At 39.9% G+C, this 19,379-nt stretch overlaps 1 protein-coding gene across 1 annotated transcript in view; it reads left to right on the top strand.

The window, feature by feature from the left end:
• Positions 1-19,379, top strand: part of cacna2d3 (calcium channel, voltage dependent, alpha2/delta subunit 3) — a 40,047-nt gene that overhangs the window by 13,176 nt on the left and 7,492 nt on the right. The window contains exons 7-26 of the mRNA XM_075462155.1: positions 338-469; positions 3,146-3,206; positions 3,337-3,487; positions 3,620-3,694; positions 3,796-3,885; positions 8,075-8,188; positions 9,194-9,272; positions 10,674-10,807; positions 11,190-11,207; positions 12,917-12,988; positions 15,326-15,406; positions 15,508-15,582; positions 16,447-16,530; positions 16,819-16,890; positions 16,979-17,040; positions 17,139-17,206; positions 17,426-17,471; positions 17,589-17,686; positions 17,831-17,924; positions 19,193-19,288. Of these exons, the coding sequence (XP_075318270.1) occupies positions 338-469; positions 3,146-3,206; positions 3,337-3,487; positions 3,620-3,694; positions 3,796-3,885; positions 8,075-8,188; positions 9,194-9,272; positions 10,674-10,807; positions 11,190-11,207; positions 12,917-12,988; positions 15,326-15,406; positions 15,508-15,582; positions 16,447-16,530; positions 16,819-16,890; positions 16,979-17,040; positions 17,139-17,206; positions 17,426-17,471; positions 17,589-17,686; positions 17,831-17,924; positions 19,193-19,288 (1,702 nt within the window). The remainder of the gene's footprint in view (positions 1-337; positions 470-3,145; positions 3,207-3,336; positions 3,488-3,619; positions 3,695-3,795; positions 3,886-8,074; positions 8,189-9,193; positions 9,273-10,673; positions 10,808-11,189; positions 11,208-12,916; positions 12,989-15,325; positions 15,407-15,507; positions 15,583-16,446; positions 16,531-16,818; positions 16,891-16,978; positions 17,041-17,138; positions 17,207-17,425; positions 17,472-17,588; positions 17,687-17,830; positions 17,925-19,192; positions 19,289-19,379) is intronic.

Here is a 19,379-nt window from a genome sequence, read left to right as displayed (position 1 = left end):
TGGGAATCGATAACAGCTCAGACATAAAAGCTGTGAAGATGTTGCTCATATGGTAGCTGCTGAGTCATTTCTTGCTGTCACTACCCCCTGTGCGTTGTCCGGGTGGCTTTTGTTTGTCTGTAATGGACTCCCTATAATTCTCTGCTCACAATACAAAGGGAGGCTCGTTCAGCAGGAGGAGGGGAGGGGATGATTTAGTCACAGCTATTGTATCTCCTTCAGAGGGAGTCAATAAGGGACAAAGGTCACCAAAGGTGACCAAGATGCTTACCATTATCACCATTTAATTCACTTGTTTCTTTCTGTACCTTTTTCTCCCTTGTGTCCTCCTCTTCAGATCCTGATATAGTGAACGGGGTTTACTGGTCTGAGGCCCTGAACAAAGTGTTTGTAGATAATTTCAGAAGAGACCCAACACTTATCTGGCAGTACTTTGGGAGCGCCAAAGGTTTCTTCAGGCAGTACCCTGGTGAGTGCTTTCATTCAGTTTATTTCTTTGTGATTGGGCTGGTTTTTGTTGCTTCATTATTAGACTCAGATCGCCAACTTTGTCGGAAATAGTCGTTTCACCCAACTATAACTGTGCAGCATGCTTACATGTACAGTTGAGTTGGGAATCTAGTTTGTATTGTCATGTATATGTCCTGACTGGCAATCAGGTGTAAGAGCAAAATGTTAAGTAGGAACTAATCTGAAATGATTTAGGCTACGGCTACACGAAAACGAAACGAGGTTTTTTTTTAAAACGGGTACGAAAATTCTTGCGACCACACGGAAACGCGCTGCTGTAAAGACTCAGGTCCAGACGAAAACGATGAAACGATGCAGTACACACGCCACTGTGTCACGCCACGCTGTGAGACAATAGAGAAGTCTCACAGCGTCAACGTGTGACTGACGCAAAAACGTTTTAGCTGTAACAATGGAAACGAAACGAGGCCGTTTTCAAACTTTCCCACTCTGGAACCCGTTTTCAAAAACTATCGTTTTGGGGTAGTGGGAACGCCGGCTCCGTGTGGCCGCGACAGCGAAACGATAAGAAAAAGTATCGTTTACAGTGAAAAACGTTTTCGTGTAGCCGCAGCCTTATTCATGCAGATGTCCCCAAATTGCGCACTTGAAAAGTAACTTTCAATCCATTTACAACTTACAACACATTCCAGTGGGAGGTTCATTTATGTCTGCACCAGGTTTCTGAATTTTGCAGATAGGGCAAGACCTTTTATATAAATCAAGAAGATGAGGATGGTGATATGAAAAGGTTTATTGTGAGGCAAATATCCTGACCCTAAGCAAGAAGTTTTTAATTCCTAAACCTAAACAGCAATAGAAAACAATTGCAAATAGTGAGCGAAAAAAAAAGTTAAGGTAATGAAATAAAGAGGTCACACTCTCCAACACTCTCCAACTAACAAAAAAATTAACATTTTTGCCTTTTGAAATTGGTTAAGTCTCCTTTTATTTGCTTCACAAATTGCTGCACTTAACGTGCTGTATGTGTATACTTTACTTGGAAATATGTCCATGTACTTAAAAAAAAAGAGACAGTCTTATACATGTACACCAATACATAAATAAAAATTTAAAAAAACAGTCCCAAAGAAGCAAATTGTCAGGAGTTGAGGTCAGTGGTTGGGGATAAGGTAAGTTCAAGTTATGGTTAGCTGACCCCTTTTGCCAGACTAATGACAATGCGTGGAGGTGGATGCAGTATTCCATAAGGATATCTGTGCAAGTTTTCCTGTCTGTGTGTGTGTTTGTGTGCGTGTGTCAGAGAAAGAGAAAAGAAAGGGCTGTCCCTTGGGAGCTGTCAGCATGGAGAAAAAAAACAGATCAGAACAAATGATTTAGAATTGCTAAAAGGGTAATTTGGTTAATGTTGTAATTTTACACACCATCAGAGAGGATGCATATACACAGCCTGTAATTAATCAGAATTTGCCGGTGTTGGTCTAGGGCCACACAGAAGAACAGCCATTAGTTTCTAGATCCGACCAATGTTCTTGGGCGTTACAGAAACTGTAAAACTGGCAGCTGACTGAGCTGAAAGTGAGGCCACAGAAATAAGATGCATTTATGACATTGTTATACAGTTGTGTGTGTTAAATGTACTGTATAAAGAGAAATCCATAAAGAAGAGATACTTCCCCTCTATGTTTGATGATGCCACATCAGCAATGTATACATCTTTTGCATTATAAAATAGCACACACTCTGTAGGACCCTGTTTTTATTTTTGTTTTATTTCATCAAGGAGGTAGATAATATTAATGGAGCAAGGCATATGTTGTCAGTTTCAGTAATGATTCTCTTGACCTTGGAGTGGAAAAAGGAAGACAAAAGACTTGTTGTAATGTATCTCTTATTTAATTTTAATAACCAGAATGAAAAGACAAAAAACCCACAATGCTTTCACATGAGTATGAATATTTTAGATGGCCCTATTCTGTGTGTGATACTCCCCTTAAAACTTATTAGCTCCTATCAAACACATGGGCATTCGTTATTCAAAGTCAATTCCTTGGCAGTACACCTTGAGTAGTACTGTACAGTAGGTTTTTAGCAATGGTAGATAAATTGGATTTTACTCATGGATTAATGCACCTTTGGTGCAGTGGTGAGTTTCCACTGCAGGGTGGTAAATATGGTACTGACTCAAGATAAAACATCAGTAAGAATGTGTGTTTCAATGTTGTGTTTTTAACTGTGTTAGACTGCAGTGGAGATCAGTGGCAATGACGAATTCACCCTTTAGATACACAGGCAATACTTGTTGGTGAAATATCTAGTTGATTTAGCTCTTTTCTTGGGTTTTCTTGGTTTATAAATCTAGCACATTGCAAAATGTATCATTTAGATACAGCAGTTTAAACTGTAAGGTCCAGAATTAATTGTGTTGCTGTTGTGTCAACACTCTCTTGAACATGTAGTAAATCTGGTTATCCTTAATGACTTTAAAAGGTTATATGCAGCAAAAGAGCATAGTGTTCTACGACTGATGAGTTTCAATGAAAGATAAAATGACTGCCATTTAATCTGGCAGACCAACTTGTACATAACAAATATTTACTGTCAGTGTGCCCCTGTTTTCTCTTGAGTTGATTTATTTTTTTCCATTAAATTTGCATCATAATTTGTTTCCCAGGTGTAAAGTGGCATCCAGATGAGCATGGCGTCATTGGCTTTGATAGCAGAAATCGAAAGTGGTAAGCTTCCATGTACATGCGAACATGTCGCTGCGCATCACATAATATGTGAAACAATATTTCCACTCCATCCTCACGAGTGTAATGGCTAACTAGCTGCGTAATTTCGTAATTTAACTTTGTATCACAGGTACATCCAGGCAGCAACGTCTCCAAAGGACGTTGTGATCTTGGTTGATGTTAGTGGAAGCATGAAGGGGCTGAGGCTGACCATCGCCAGACAGACTGTTTCCTCAATATTGGACACACTGGGGGACGATGACTTCTTCAACATCATTGCAGTATGTTTCTGTTTACATGTCAACGAGTCTCATTTTTTAATGTTAGTGTGGTACTTGACACAAAAAGTTTTAGCTGAGCTCAGTCATATATGCAAATATTCTCCACTTTAACTGCCGTTTATATTTCCACAGTACAATCAGGAGGTCCACTATGTGGAGCCTTGTTTGAATGGTACTCTGGTCCGAGCCGACAGAGCCAATAAAGACGTGAGTCCGAGATCAGTCGCATGAATGTGGATTACATCGTGTTGATTTTACGAGATTAATGTTAAAAAGCTTTCTTTGTGATTTATGCGCTTATCTTTCAGCATTTCCGCGAACATCTGGACAAGCTGTTTGCCAAAGGGATCGGGCTGCTGGGTGACGCTCTGACTGAAGCATTCACAATCCTGAATGATGTAAGTTCCACTACAGTAAACTGTGACTGTCAGTTTAATGAGGATGCTGTTCGAACATGAGTCTTTTCAGTCCAGATTCTTCTCAAATAATGCATCACAAAGCAGATCTACTTAATTCTTGTTTACTGATTATGCGGCAACCATTAGTATTCATAACTTCAGATAGAATGATTAATTTATCTGTTGATAAAGTAATGAATGAGTGAATGCTCCTTGCTGTCACCGATGCCTTTTGCCCCTATTCAATTCAAGGCCTCCACTTTACTGAGTGGAAGGAAACTTTCATTTTGCAAGGCACATCTGTTTTCACTGACAGAAAGTGTTCGTGTATAACTCTGCATGTTTTCAGCTAATTGTGAAAAGTAGCACACTGTAGTCAAATATATTTGAGCATTTGGGAGGTGTGTCGCCTGCCGAAATGCTTCATTGCTATTCCCGTTCCACCCTCCAAACACAGACGCATCTACTCTAAAACGTGATTAATGGCTCTAATTAATGTCAATGATTAATATTGCTGCTGATTGGAACACAAAGAAGATAAGGCCAGGAGCCAAGCTGCACTTCTTTTATCTCCCGGTTTTCAGACGAGCTTTGGCTGCGCCGCTGAAGCTGAGGGAGCACAGCTTTTACCTCTGCGTTTGTCAGATTAATTAAAGCTCCGCAATGAATATGGAAATCAGTTAGCCAGTAGCCCACTGCTGAAATTCTGTGTAACACTGATGCCTGGTGATTTAAGGCCTAAGAATGCAGCCTATCAAAACCAAATCAAAGAAAACCTCTTTTCACATTGTGAGCACTGCAGCATTTATGTGGAGTAGTTGAGCGGGGTTGTGAGGAGTAGTTTTTTTTTTTTTTTTTACTAAATGCTTCCTCTTACAGACCAATATGAAACAAACACAAAGCAGAAAGCATAGAACAGATTATCTGAATATCATGAAATACACTAATATGGGGAAAAAGCACACCCTATTTAAGTTCTAAGGTTTTACAGAAATTTCTTTTAAGATTTAAAAAAAAATCTGGTCCTCCCCAGCTCTTAGAATAAGATCAATACAACAACATGGACAACAACACATGACTTATTACACAGTGTCATTATTTGTCTAATAAATGATAACCCAAAAACAGAAACAGTGTGTGAAACACTCACTGCACCCTTACTCCTTCTATAAGACTTGAGAGGCTATGTAAAAGCAGAAGTTTTGGCAGTTTTCAGGTGTGTTAACACAATGCCAAGGAGGAGAGACATCTGCAATGATCTTAGAGAAGAAATGTATGCTTCCCATCAGTGTGGGGAGGGGATTCTATAAATTGATGTCCGTCATTCTACAAAAAGAAAGAGTATTTCATAAATGGAAACTTTAAAGACGTTTGCCAGTCTTCCCATGAGTGGACGTCCCAGCAAGTTCAGCTCCAGGTCAGACACTGCAATCCTCAAAGAAACTTAAAAAAGACGTAGCGCTACATCTCAGGCTCTACAGGTCTCAGTTAGTGTGTTAAATGTTAAAGTTCATAACTGTACAATTAGACTGAACAAGTATGGCTTGTTTGATTGGGTTGCAGGAGAAAACCTGTTCTCTCTGAAAAGAACATGGCATCACAGCTTATGTTTGAAAAGTTGCATCTAAACAAACCACAGGACTTCGGGAACAATGTCCTTTGGACAGACGAGACCAAAGTGGAGATGAGGGCTGATGATTTGGGCCAGGACCTGGACACCTTGCAGTCATTGAGTCGACCATGAAGTCCTCTGTAGAACAAAGTCTTTTAGAGTTAAAGATGATGCCATCTATCTGACAGCTAAAGGTTTTCTGAAATCAATTTATACAACAGCACAGTGACCTCAAACACAGCAGCAAATAGAAAAAGGAAAGAACCGAGACGTTGCAATGATCCAGTCAAAGTCCAGACCAGAACCTGATTGAAATGCTGTGGTGGGACCTTAAGAGAGTTGTGCATAAAAAAATGCTGCAAACCTCAGTGAACTGAAGTGGGCCATAAGTCCTTTGCAATAATGTGGGAGGCAGATAACATCATACAGAAATTGATTACTTCCAGTTGTTGCTGCTAAAGGTGGTTCTATAACCAGTTGAATTATGGGGTGTATATTATGTTTTTAGCTTTACTTTTACTGAATAGATCAAAACACAGCGTAAATGTCATGTGCTGTTCATCTGAAATTGCATTTACCGCATTTCAAGACCTGGTGGACCAGGGGATTTATTTTTTATTTTTTTTATACGTACATTGCTGCAGATTAGCAAAAGCTCGGGTCTACAGGAGAAGCTGTCGACACTGTCAGTCCATAACCTCCTGAGCATGACGAGAACCATCTTCAGGCTGGGCCAAGCTTTTCTATTTTCTTTGAAGACATTCTGTCATGTGAAATCATGGGGTAAATAATCCAATTACAGGGCTGCTTTAGCACGTGATGATGTGTGTGATGGTTCACTGTCACGCTGTCATGGTTCATTTTTGACGGATCAAAAGTTCCGTTGTGAACAAAACCACAACACATGATCTGATTATAGTGAATTGTAGTGAATGATCACACTTAGAATTTCTTCTACAAAGAAACTAGAGTGAAAAATATAACTTTGTACAATGAAACATTTTCTTAGACAGAGTTTTACAAAAACCTGCAGTGAAAGTCAACCAGTCAGTACAATCTGCATTGTTTGATATATACACTGTCTGTCTGAAGCAATTTATCATTCGCTTGTTGTTTTCTTTCGTCAAGTAAAGTCATACCAACTTGTTAGATCAAGTTGTTACATTAAAGTATCATTTTAACATAAAAAATTGGGCCGCATTTAAACTTTACATCTTGTAACATTTCCATTTTGTCCCGTTATTACGGCTCTCATTATCACTTTTATCTGTCAGTTTAAGTGTAGATTATTGTCTTACAAATATTGGGATTATTAGCCATTTATTTTGTCCTCTTATTTTCTTTTAAGTCTTTATTATAAGTCTGAGAATTAATAAAACACAATGTATGGAGAAGGAAAGCCAGAACACTTCAGTAAATACATGAAAGTTACGTTTCCATTTGCCTTTTGGGATTTGTTGCACAAAGGTTATTATTGACATAAATAACACTAATAGAAAAAGGCAATTAAGGATATGTACAAGAAATTATTAACAATGACAGGTACCAATGATTTGAATAAACCACAAACTATGAACAAAACAGGCCTTGTTATCAGCGACCACAGTCAATTATACCAGCAGATGCTCACCTAAATGGGAATCACTGGAAGATAGTAGAGTAGAGAGGAGTAGAACTGTATTGTCCCCATGGGGTAATTTGCTTTGAAGACAGTAGTCAACAGAAGTACCGACAGCATGGATTACAACACATAAATCACACACTGCCATCAAGATCATGGTAATTTGTTTAAAAAGACAACAGCAAAAGGTGGTCTGTGTCTTTTTGTACTGCTTTTGGGAAAACGCTGATCCGGCTCCCAGAGATTAAACATTTAAAGTTAAGCACATGAAGACGAGGCAACACGTGATGCAACAAGATTATGTCAGTAAAAAAAGATGGAACAGTGGAAAACAGAGGAAATAAAGATGGGAACATATCTCTGTTAGTTTCATCTAGCTGTATTTAAAACAAACAAAGAAAACTACTTCTAATCATCGCAGCCATCTCAAATAACTGTGGAGACTCAGTGAAATGGTGTAATACTTGTAGCAGGCCCTTGTGTTGTGTTACTGTATGTTGTGTTAGACTCTTGTGTCATACACACAAATGAGAGTTTGCATGCTCTATGAAAAATCAGAGTTATCATGAACTCAACTTCTGGCTTCGAACTGTAAATAAATGAGGTGATTTGGCCTTGCGTTTTATGACATGTTGTGTCTTTGTCTGTGAGAGGGACTTCTGAATGCCTGCTGATACTTGGCCTGTGTGATTTAAGAGCAGATGAGCTCAGCAGGATTTATCCTGTGATTGTGTCACTACACATTCCTTTGTCTCCACATCCACACTGTTACAGGTCAATAAACCACTTAATTACTGCACTGCATCTTCCGGCATCAGAATAAAGCATGCCACCTTATTCAGAATTACTTACTTAAACGCAGTGTGTTGCTTATTGACTGAGGCCTTGCAGACATTGTGTGCACTCTGTTTGTTCAGGGTTTAAAGAACAATACCTTTATCACACTCTTTCTGCAGTTTAATCAGACTGGACATGGCAGCGTGTGCAGCCAGGCTATCATGCTTGTGACTGACGGGGCAACTAAAATGTATGATGAAGTTTTTGAGAAGTACAATTGGCCGGAAAGAAAGGTGAGTCTTGACCTCTTTCTCCTCCCTTCTCTCTTGTGCTCCACACTTTGTCTAATTTTCAGTGTGACATGTCTCTTTTCTGTACTTTCTGCTTGCACTGCAGTATTCTTGCGTCAGGGATAGACGAACATTTTAATACGTTATGCTAGCTCCAGCTCCTGTCTGATGTTGTGAGGAATTGGTTTCTTACTTCACTACTACTCCGTGACGTAAAATCCATGTCAGTGTGGGTTTCTTTTCAATATGTTGATGCATTACCGCTCAATATTTTTCCCACAAGGAATAAAACACGGGAAATGAACTGCTTTCAAGGGCAGTGGATGTAGAAGAGACCAATCTAGATGGCTTTACTCTACTTACCCCACTCCTGTGCTCTACCACCACAACCTGGACACAGGAGCTTTAAAATCCTCTCTCATACAACGTTTGTAAGCTCTAAATGCAATTGAAATTAAATCAACGGCTGTGCCATTCACACAGCAATAAAAGCAACAGCTCAGGGGCTTTTGTTCAGTCCTATCAAGCATATGTGTGTTGGCAGTGTTTGGAAGAGCACAAGGCGGTGTTTGGCCCCCCCACCCCCACCCCCACCCCATCCATGCACCCTGAGGGCTGCTATATGGCAGCCATTCAGTGTTTTCTATATGCTTTATGCTTAGCAAAGCATCTGGAGCTAATGAGCCGTGCAAGTCTGGCAAAGTTTCACGCAGCGCTCTTTGAAAGGACAGTAGCAAATGCCCTCATCCCCAGACCCCAACAAAAGAAAATGAATTGAATTTAACTGCGTAATGTAGAAAAATACAAAGTACAACATATACATTGTGTAAATGATCAGCAAAACAAAACAGAGTTGGAACACCAGGCACATCCTGGCGGTGTTGTAACCATCTTTTGCTCAAGAGCCAATAGGAACACGACAGAAAGATGAAGCACTTTGCATGTTTTTGTTTTTTTTTCTATCCGTCCATATTTGAATATGTAAGCATCTCTGTGTCCTTTGCACAGGTTAGGATATTCCCCTACCTGATTGGACGAGAGTCTGCATTTGCTGATAACCTCAAATGGATGGCTTGTGCTAACAAAGGTTAGAGACTTTTTGATGAACACTTTCCAAAACAGCTTGGTATCAGAGCGGAGATATGAGCTTAATGTGGTGCGTCTGTGCAATACTATGATAGATTGAGGATGTGTGGCTATCGCTGTGGTTTGGTCATGTGCATCTATAGTATGTGTGTTGCGTGTGTGCATGCGCGTGCTGGCTGAGACTCCTTCTGCCAAGAGGCAATGAAGTGTCACTTGAGGGAGGGAGGGGGGTCAGGGGTCAATCCGCTCTAATCCCTCTTCCTGCCAGTATCTACCTCTCGGCTGCTCGCTGCTGATGATTCCCACGTGTCAACGCTCCGGATGAGTGCTCTCTGAAAGGGAAAGTCACAGCCAAGAAAACAGATCGCAGAGGGATTGTACAATGACAAGACCCAAACCTCCTTTCCCTCACAGACCCCCGCAGTGAAATGACCTTACATGTCCACTGTGAAACATCGTCAGCATCAGCGGGAGCTGACACCAAGTCAAATTATTCCTGTGCCGCTCTGAGCCGATACAGTGGAAACCTGCTGCAGCAAGATTCAGTGCAATCCAGTAGTGATAGGGGTATCAGCGGGAGTAACGAAATACATAATAACCAAACAGATTTGAGGTACTCTACTTTAATTAAGAACTTTATTTGCATTTGGTGTTTTACAATTACTACCAGTGGTCTGGATTTGATGACATTGATGATTCTAATGTTAATTAAATATGATAGAACAACAATAAAATATGAGAGCCATTTTGAATTCCCTCCTAGACTTTGCTTGAATGTCTGTACGGTGAGTAAAAGAATTTCAGGTAGCAAGTGAAGTGAGAAGAAGTCCTTGTACACATGGCGTGAATTTTATAGGCTGATTTCATTCGATTTAGATACGATTTTTTTTCATCTATCATTGAGCATAAGCCTCTAACGTTTTATAATGAAATATTTCATAGTTTAGTATAGTAATGATATGTGAAATGTAAGTGATAATAAAGATTATCATCATTGTTATAGAAAAAAAAACGTTTTAAACCTAATTGAGTTTTTCTTTTTTTTCTGGGGGGGGGGGGGGTCTGGTCCAACATTTGGAAAAAGTTGCAGGATGCATTGGACCTTAGCTCGTCTGAGATCCAAATGCAGCTTGTGGTTGTTGATAATAACCCATTGTAAGCTTTTTAAGTGTGGAAATCTTGCTTGTTACGGAGTACATAAAATTGTTATGTACATTGTTAACGTTGTTATAGTACAACCCAAGCAAAATGAAATGAAAACACCTCTCCAATCCTTGTTTTCTTTTTGATGTGCTGCATTAAATGGTCCAAATCTATGTTGGAATGCTTACGTGGAGTTAATGTTGCAGGTGTTAAAGTCAGCGTTTTTTAATTTTAGTTTAATGTGTGCATTCTGTTACAGGATATTTTAGCCAGATCTCCACTTTAGCTGACGTTCAAGAGAACGTGATGAGGTATCTTCACGTCATGAGCCGTCCAAAAGTTATTGATCACGAGCATGACACAGTGTGGACCGAAGCTTACGTGGACAGTGCCGTAAGTATGTTACAGCGTTGGCTGGAAGCCACATCCAGGTTATTATTCCATACAGCTGTTTACTGCAAGTTTGGCTCTCGTACAGTAAAACATTACAGTCATTGCACTCCCGGATACTCTTTAGGTTCTCATTCGTGGTGTTACTGTCCTGCATTACATGCTGTTGTGAAGTGCCCACACTGTACAGTGAGAGTGCGGGTGTGGATATGCTCTCTCATCATTATTCTTCATGCTGCTGGAATGATACCTCATTATGAGCTTCATTAATCTGCATGGATCCTCCCCAGTGTACTGTACATCTGTGTCCACAAAGTCAATGCTGAGCGTACAGACTTTAATTCACTGATAATTCAATCTTTATGTGTCTTTTCTCCCTTGTCAGCTTTCTCAGGCTCGTAAGGTAAATATCACATTGGCATATTCTACTGATTGACTTAGTGAAGAACTGACAGTGGAGATATTTTTGAGGTATCGTGGGACCAGAAAGGAGATTCTGGGCAGAGAACAAAGATTTGGGTCAGCAAATCTGAGTCATATTGGGTAAAGCAGTAGTGGCTTGAGAGGTTAAATAGTTAAATGTCGCCATTGTGCTTTGGTGTTCCCCAGGAAGTATAAAATGAGGGTAGGCCTTTCCCTCCGAGGGGCAGGAACAGCACAGAGGCATTTATTTTACTTCATTCCAGTTTTTAGACGATGTACACATCAAAGCACACTCGCACATACACACAAAAGGGTTAGAGATTGTCCTCTGGAGTGTGTGCTCTTGTATCTCAGCCTCAGACACACCATTCATCATTCTGTGGATCATTGCACTTTATCTCCTAAAGCCCATAATAAAACTGACATTGGAAGGGAGACCAAGAAAGAGGCAGAGGAAGGGAGAGAAGGATGGGGGTGGAGGTTGTTAGGCGTCCACTGGTTTACCTGCGCGCATGTTTTTGTGAAGACGAAAGCAGCCCAGATTTTCTCCTCCATTGTGTGTGAAGTGATGAATTTAAGGACCAAACATTCTTCATTTTGTCAGGCTTCCTTGTACACGCAACGGTCCACAGCTCGTTTTCTGCCTTTGCACGCACATACACAAGCGGACATCAACCACACACACGGGCTCACTCAGCTGTATCAACTCACAAGGTGAAGGAATAGCGGACCTACTTTAACGGTGCTCATGTGCTTAATTATTGTCAGCCTTCATCATCCTGAGAACATCAGAGGATTCAGGCGTGACAACAGAGAGTTTGTGACCAGGGTCGTATTTACACGTTTTTCTACTGGACGTTATTTAGATGCTGCATTAGGTTATCTAATGAATTAAAAAGTGTCTGTTTCTTATATTTGTAGAAAGACCTTTGTCTTGGTTGTCGTGTCAAATCCTGAATCTGTTATTTCCCTCAAACCCTCCCTATGTTGTTTAGCCTTATGAAATTTGAGTTGCAGCCACCACTCAATGTCCCCTTTCTAAGTATGCATGAAAAAATATGTTGACCATGTAACACCCTTTCAGGAGCTAATTTGGTTTGTCCCCTCTGGGCTACTTTAGTAACATGGCAGAGCAATATGGTGGAGCGATGAGGAGGAGGACGTTTCTGCATGTAAAATGTTTATTGTGTTGAATATTTCGTGTAATGTTCAATATTTTTATGTATTTTTTTGCGGACATTTTACAATTTTACAATGAAATGCAGTTTGATTGCATAATTGAATGTATATGAAGTTAACTTATCTGTAGTTGTGGAGCAAATGACAAACAACAATCTTTGTAATCTCAGTTTGCCAGAGTTTACCAGTTTGATAACTGTTCATTAGATGTAGCTGAATAAGAAATTTGAAAAACTTTTAAATCCGTTCACTTTTAAATTGACTTTTAAAGTCCATACAGTCTGGCTCCAGTCACAGTATTTGCTCGAAGCTTGAATTGAATAAAGGGAACAGAGTTTCAGTTCAGGCTTATTATCAGTGTTACGAGTGAAGATGTAGTCTTATTGTGCAGCTCTTTTCTCTTGGGTGACGATTGAAAATGTAATCTGAGAGCACAGTGACATCTAATTCAGTGGGATCAATGGTTTATTAGCCTGCTTTGGTGATAAAGTATCGTCTGTCTTTTTTCAGCTAAACGACAAATCAGGTCCAACTCTGATGACTACGGTAGCTATGCCTGTCTTCAGCACAAAGAATGAAACGGTGGGTAAAGTATTCAAGGCAGTTTTTTTTTTTTTTTGCAAAAACTCAAGTAAATTTACTTATATTTGAGTTTGGCTTTCTTGAGTCCTCATTTTTCCAAGTTAACCCGACTCTACTGTATTTTTGTCAGATACTAGTAACTGATTATTTTTCAAATTGAATTCAAATGGTCATCATTTAAAGGTTGAAGCAGTGGCTTCCAACCATACTGATTTGTTAACACAAAGCAACAAATAGTCTTTCTCTCACAGAGATCAGGTCTTAACGCTGCAAAGTAGGCTCAATCATGATTCCATTGCTATTTTTTTCTCATTCAAACTGACAAAATAGACAGAATTATTATTATAATATTTCTCTTGTATATGGCCACTGTGACAACTTTGTTTGGTTTATTTTCCTTAAGATTTTGTTTTTGGGTAAAGATCATTGCTCTTTTTATTACAGCCATGAATAATGTATAATTGTGAGCAACCCCAATTCCAAAGAAGTTGGGATGTTGTGTAAAATGTAAATAAAAATGGATGCTATGATTTGCCAATCTCATTAACTAATTATCATACACAGTAAAAAAATAGAAAACATATCAAATGTTGATAGTGAGACATTTTGCAAGTTCATGAAAAATATTAGCACATCTTGAATTTGATGGCAACAACACGTCTCAAAAAAGTTCGGACAGGGTCATGTTTCCCACTGTGTAACATCCCTCATCTTTTAGCAATAGTCTGAAAATATCTGGGTACCGAGGAGACCAACTGATCTTATTTAAGATTCTAGCTGCTAAGTTCTGAGTCATTTTTTACATTTCATGTTGCACCAAAGGTTTTCAGCGGGTGAAAGGACTGGACTGCAGGCACTCTGGTGACATGCTGTCATAATAGATGCAGTATGTAATTTATCATTGTCTTGCTGAAATATGCAAAGCCTTTCCTGAAAAAGACTATGGAGAATATGGATGGGAGCAGGTGTTGCTCTAATGTACAGGTGGCCAGTTCCAGTTCCATAGACACTAATGCACCTCCATACCATCAGAGGGGCAGATGTTTGAACTGAGCTCTAATAACAAGCTGGATGGTTCCTCTCTTCTTCGGTCCGAATGTGATCCACGATTTCCGAAAAGAAATTTCAGATTTTAATTTATCTGACAAGTTTTCCACTTTGCGTCAGTCAAATTTAATAGAGCTTCGGCCCAGAGAAGAAGGCAGCGTTTCTAATCATCATGTTCATCAACTCATCTTCTTCTTTGCAATATGAAGCATTAACCTGCTTTTGTGGATGCACGGTGTAATGTGTTAACAGACAATGATTTCTGGAATTAATTTCCATGACAGACTATTGCATGCAGAATCATGCAGTGCTTCTTTTTATTATAGTATGCACCGTAGATGATGGGATATTCAAAGTTTTCGCCATTTTATATTTTGGCCATTATACCAAAATTTCTCCACAATTTGTAGACACGTTTTTTTTTTTGTTTTTTTTGCTGAACCTCTGCCCATCTTTACTTCCAAGAGACTCTGCCTCTATAAGGTGCTCTCTTTAGACCCAATCATATTACTGACCTGTTTCCAATTAATCCTAGTTAGCTACAACATTAACCTCCAGCAGTTTTATTTACTTTTCCAGCCTCCTGTTGCCCTGTCCCAGCTTTCTTTTTTAGATTTGTTGCTGCCATTAGATTCAAAATGTTATAAAATGTTTTTCATAAAACAGAAATATCAACATTTGATGTATTTTCCATGTTCTGTTGTGAATAAGGTATTAGTTTATTAGATTTGCAAATATTTGCAATCTGTTTTTTACATTTTACGCAGCGTTCCAACATTTTTGGAACTGGGTTTTTTATCTATCAAATGACATATTTTACTTTTGATACTCAAAAAGTAAAGTTCTGTGATGATGTTCTTATCAGAGGGCAGTCACTCTTCCCCTGGGTGTGTCATAATCTGAGCTCCACATCGCTGCAGTCAGTACATGTTCAATTATGCAAGTTTCTGCTCTGCAGTCCAAAACTTTCTCCCCGGAACAAGCAACATTCTTCAACGTAAATAGAGATAGATAAGACCAGAGTCAGTCTTTTTCTGCTTACTTTGATTTTCCCGAGTTATAGAGTAGGCTCCTTGAAGTGCTCAAAGTTAGGTTTCAGCTTCTTTTGTTGTGACCTGAGAGTCTGCTACTCTTGTGCAACTTTCAGTGCTTTTGAAGGTCATAAGATGCCCCTTTAAGTGTCTTTTACTTATGTGTCCATTTCTCCTTTTCCCTGTATCTGCTCAGTTACTGAGCACTAATGCTGATTCTAGCTGAAGTTGTGTATTTGTTTTGAATGTTTCCATGCAGAAGAACCAGGGTATTCTGTTGGGGGTCGTAGGAACAGACATTCCTCTGCAGGAGTTGATGAAGCTCATCCCAAAACATATGGTACAATCAGCTGTTTTGTACTAGATTAATGTATTCTGCTTTTTTTTCTTTTTTCTTTTTTTTGCTCTGCCTTTCTTTCACATTTCTTTCCATGTCTCCAGTTAGGTATCCATGGATACTCATTCGCCATCACAAACAATGGCTACATCCTGATACATCCAGACCTCAGGCCTCTGGTAACTCAGTTTCTTTGTGTTAAAACCTGAACATTCTCACAGCATTCCCTGACTTGACCCTGTTTTTCCTTTTCGTTTTGTCCATGCTATTGTGTAGATAACCAAAAATACGATGGCACACAGAGACAAATGTATTATCTGGCTCAGAGGCAACATGGGCTTGTATAGTCTGTAATCCCCACCTTTTCCTTTGATGTATGCATGCAGGGATAAGGGCCACTCATAGGGCTGGCTGGCCTGAGATTTCCCAGAGGTAACTTAACACTCGCTGGCAGAGACCACAGCCCCTCGCACTGAGACCGCTGGTTCCTCAGGAGCTTTGACTGTGCTAGTGGATCTGTGTGTGCCAGTGTTAGTGCTACTCCTCTCTGTGCAACTGTGTGTGTTGGTCTGTGTTGGTTCTTCGTGAATGTTTCTTTGTGGCTGTGGTTGTAGTAATTGACTTTTCTCGTTTCATGTGCGACATTCAGTAGCAGTTTGACATGAGCACTTTAATGCCTTGATGTAGACTTGTTTGAGCGTGGATTTTCTATCAATCATTTTCATTAATTCTAATCTACCTGACAGTGTTAATTTCACAGATGGTTTGTTAAATAATTACACTCCAAAAGCTTCATAACAGTGCTTGATAAATAGGAGTGTATAGGGAGTCTTCGTTTCATGACAAAAGAGAGATTACATCAGAACATTTCTGAATCTTGTTATTTCCCTAAAATCATGCTAATATATTTAGAAATGTATGGGCCATATGCAGATTTGGCAGTTGTTTCAGGCTAAATTAGCTGACAAATGTGAGCTGTGGTTGAACTTTTAGGCAATTTAAAGCACAACATTAAACTGTATACACTTTGTTACTCTGTGCAGTACCAGGAGGGTCAGAAGAGGAGGAAGCCCAACTACAGCAGCGTGGATCTCTCTGAGGTGGAGTGGGAAGACAAAGATGACATTGTACGTGCAAAAAGCCTGAGTACAAGTTAAGAAAAGTTGACATAATCTAAAGCCTAAACATTAAGTATAATATGACAGACTAAATGTGTTTGGATCTGGAATATTTCTTTTTTTGACAATTTGTCTAATCGTATCAGAGGTTATGTTAGATTAAATGAGCCTGAGAATGATCGTGTTATTGTTGAGCGGTTTTCAATTATTTCAGTGAAATTGCACTGAAATCCAGCACAGACAGTTTACTAGATCACTGACCCAGCCTTGACAACTCTGCTGTGGGCGCCTTTTTAGCTACGCAATGCTATGGTGAACAGAAGGACAGGGACTTTCTCTATGGAGGTGAAGAAGACTGTGGACAGAGGGGTGAGGCTGCAGAAATATATCACTTCGTGTCTGCTTATCAGATGTTGACTGTCTCAGGCCTAAAGGAAGGAATATCTTCTCTTTTTAGAGGCGTGTGCTCAAGATGCACAATGACTATTACTACACTGACATCAAAGGAACCCCATTCAGGTGAGAAAAGTTGTGTCACGTTCCTGGTAGTTTATAACGCAGTTCCAGTCAAACGTTAACTGACTCAGGTTGACGCTCTTCTTTGTTTGCGGCTACAGTGTCGGAGTAGCTCTGTCAAGAGGTCACGGAAAGTACTTCTTTAGAGGAAATGTATCCATTGAAGCAGGTAACTCATTTCTACGCTGCAGTGCAACATGTTTTGCTCAAACCAATCATTATCGACAACCAGGATTAGATATTCATAACAACACAGTGTATTGATTCCTGTTGGAGATTGCTCATCAAACTCATTGTTACCAGAATACTTGTGCTCACATATACCCACTTAGTGCATCAGTCAACACAGACTGGCATTGCTGAAGCGTTACTGACTTGTGTTTTTCAGGGCTCCGTGATTTGGAACAGCCAGATGTCGCCCTGGCAGATGAATGGTGAGGAAGGGATTGTGGAAATGATTATTCATGCATTATGTAGGTTAGCCCTCTGTGTTCACCAGGCATCCTGAGGCCTGTGTTCTAACAATATGGCTCTTTTTGGACAACACACAGGACCTACTGCAACACAGAAGAGGAGCATGAGCACCGTCACCTGACCCAGATTCAAGCCATCAAGCTCTTCATGACGGGCCGCAGGCCACACCTCAAATGTGAGAGATGTCAGAGTCACAATTAAAGATTATTATCTGTGGGGATAAGATGTTGGTGATGTAAACAGAAATTGTGACGAATGAGACGGATGTTCTGTATTTGTGAATTAGATTCCTGACTCAAACTGGTCTTACACCCTGTAGGTGACAGAGAGTTGATCCAGGAGGTGTTATTTGATGCTGTGGTCACTGCTCCACTGGAGGCCTACTGGACCGGACTGGCTCTCAACAAGTCCGAGTAAGAAAGATTTTGAAACCACTCTCCGTTACTCTTCCCTGTCTGTAGTCCAGGGTTACACAGTCATGTGAGAAGAAAGTACAACCTCTTTCATTTCTAAGATTTTACACATCAAGGCATCATTTTAAGAATTAAAGATCGGATCCTTACCACATGTTAGTATTGGGTAAATACAGTCTGAGCTGAACCACACATGGCATATTACATAATATCATTTTGTATTTAACAAAAACCAAGACAACATGCAGAAGCTGTTTTAGGTGCTGTTTACACATACCCGGGTATTTTGATAAACGCATATTTTCTAACCTTCGTTTGCAAAAATAACTAGGTGCACACAGCCCCGTTTTTAAAAAAAACACGTCTACATTGATCAGCATAAATACGCTATCAGGAGCTGTTAAATTACGCCAAGCCTGACGGTGGCAGTGTTAGAACAATGAGAATTCCACACAAGCCAATCAGAAGCCTAATAGAGAACCGCTGACAGGAAGAACTTCCGGATCCTTTTCAAGAAGAAAATATGGCGCCAGGCTCATGTGTGTGGACTGATCGCGAGACTGAGCTACTTTTAAACGTTGCGCTGGACTATAAAACTGCTAAAGCCGTGAAAAATGTCTTTGTTGTTCAATACATTGTATGACTGTAATTTTCAAAATCACACAAGCGAGTATAGCTCTCAACAACAGAAATGCTGCTAGTACCTCCATGCTTGCCAGATAAACAATGGACGGAGAGGATGGCGTTTTCACGCTAGCATCCTGCCAACATGGCGGATAGGGGCGGGGCTCTGTACTATGATGACAACTCCTCATTCCATACCCAAAACTCCGTTTTGGTCTCTTTCAACCAGTTTACACACAAACGCTAAACGGAGTTTTTAAAAAAATATATGTATTAAAAAAGGTATATGTAAACAGCACCTAAAACTAAGTACGCTCCATGATCCAATAACTTTTAGAACCACCAGTAATAACGTTATTTTATTCACAGCTCTTTTAAGGTCCCATATAACCCTAACCCATATCAATCAGATTTGTAGCTTTGCAAACCTAAGCTGTGCTGCCATGTTCTTTAGCACACACCTCAGTGCTAAAGACCAGGAACTCTCCAAATCTGCATTTGTTTAGCAGCACCTACTAGAGCAACTTACCCCCTTAATTCCTATGGAAGTGGTAAGGGCATGCTTAGTTTTTCACACACTGGTATGTGGTCAAAGAAAACTCTCAGAAAGAATGCGTAGTTGATGCTCTGCATTACACCAACAGAAACTCAGACAAGGGAGTGGAAATTGCTTTTCTTGGCACACGTACTGGTCTGTCGAGAACCAATCTGTTTGTACCCGCCGATCAGCTCTCCAATCAGTGAGTGCTGCTGCTCAACATTTCTCTAATCATTACTTACAGCATGGTGCATGGCTGTGAGTGTGTTTGATGAATCTAATCATTCGCTCTT

Source organism: Odontesthes bonariensis, chromosome 3, assembly GCF_027942865.1.
Source record: "Odontesthes bonariensis isolate fOdoBon6 chromosome 3, fOdoBon6.hap1, whole genome shotgun sequence".
Taxonomy (NCBI): Eukaryota; Metazoa; Chordata; class Actinopteri; order Atheriniformes; family Atherinopsidae; genus Odontesthes; species Odontesthes bonariensis.
This window is presented reverse-complemented; position numbering and strand designations above follow the sequence as displayed.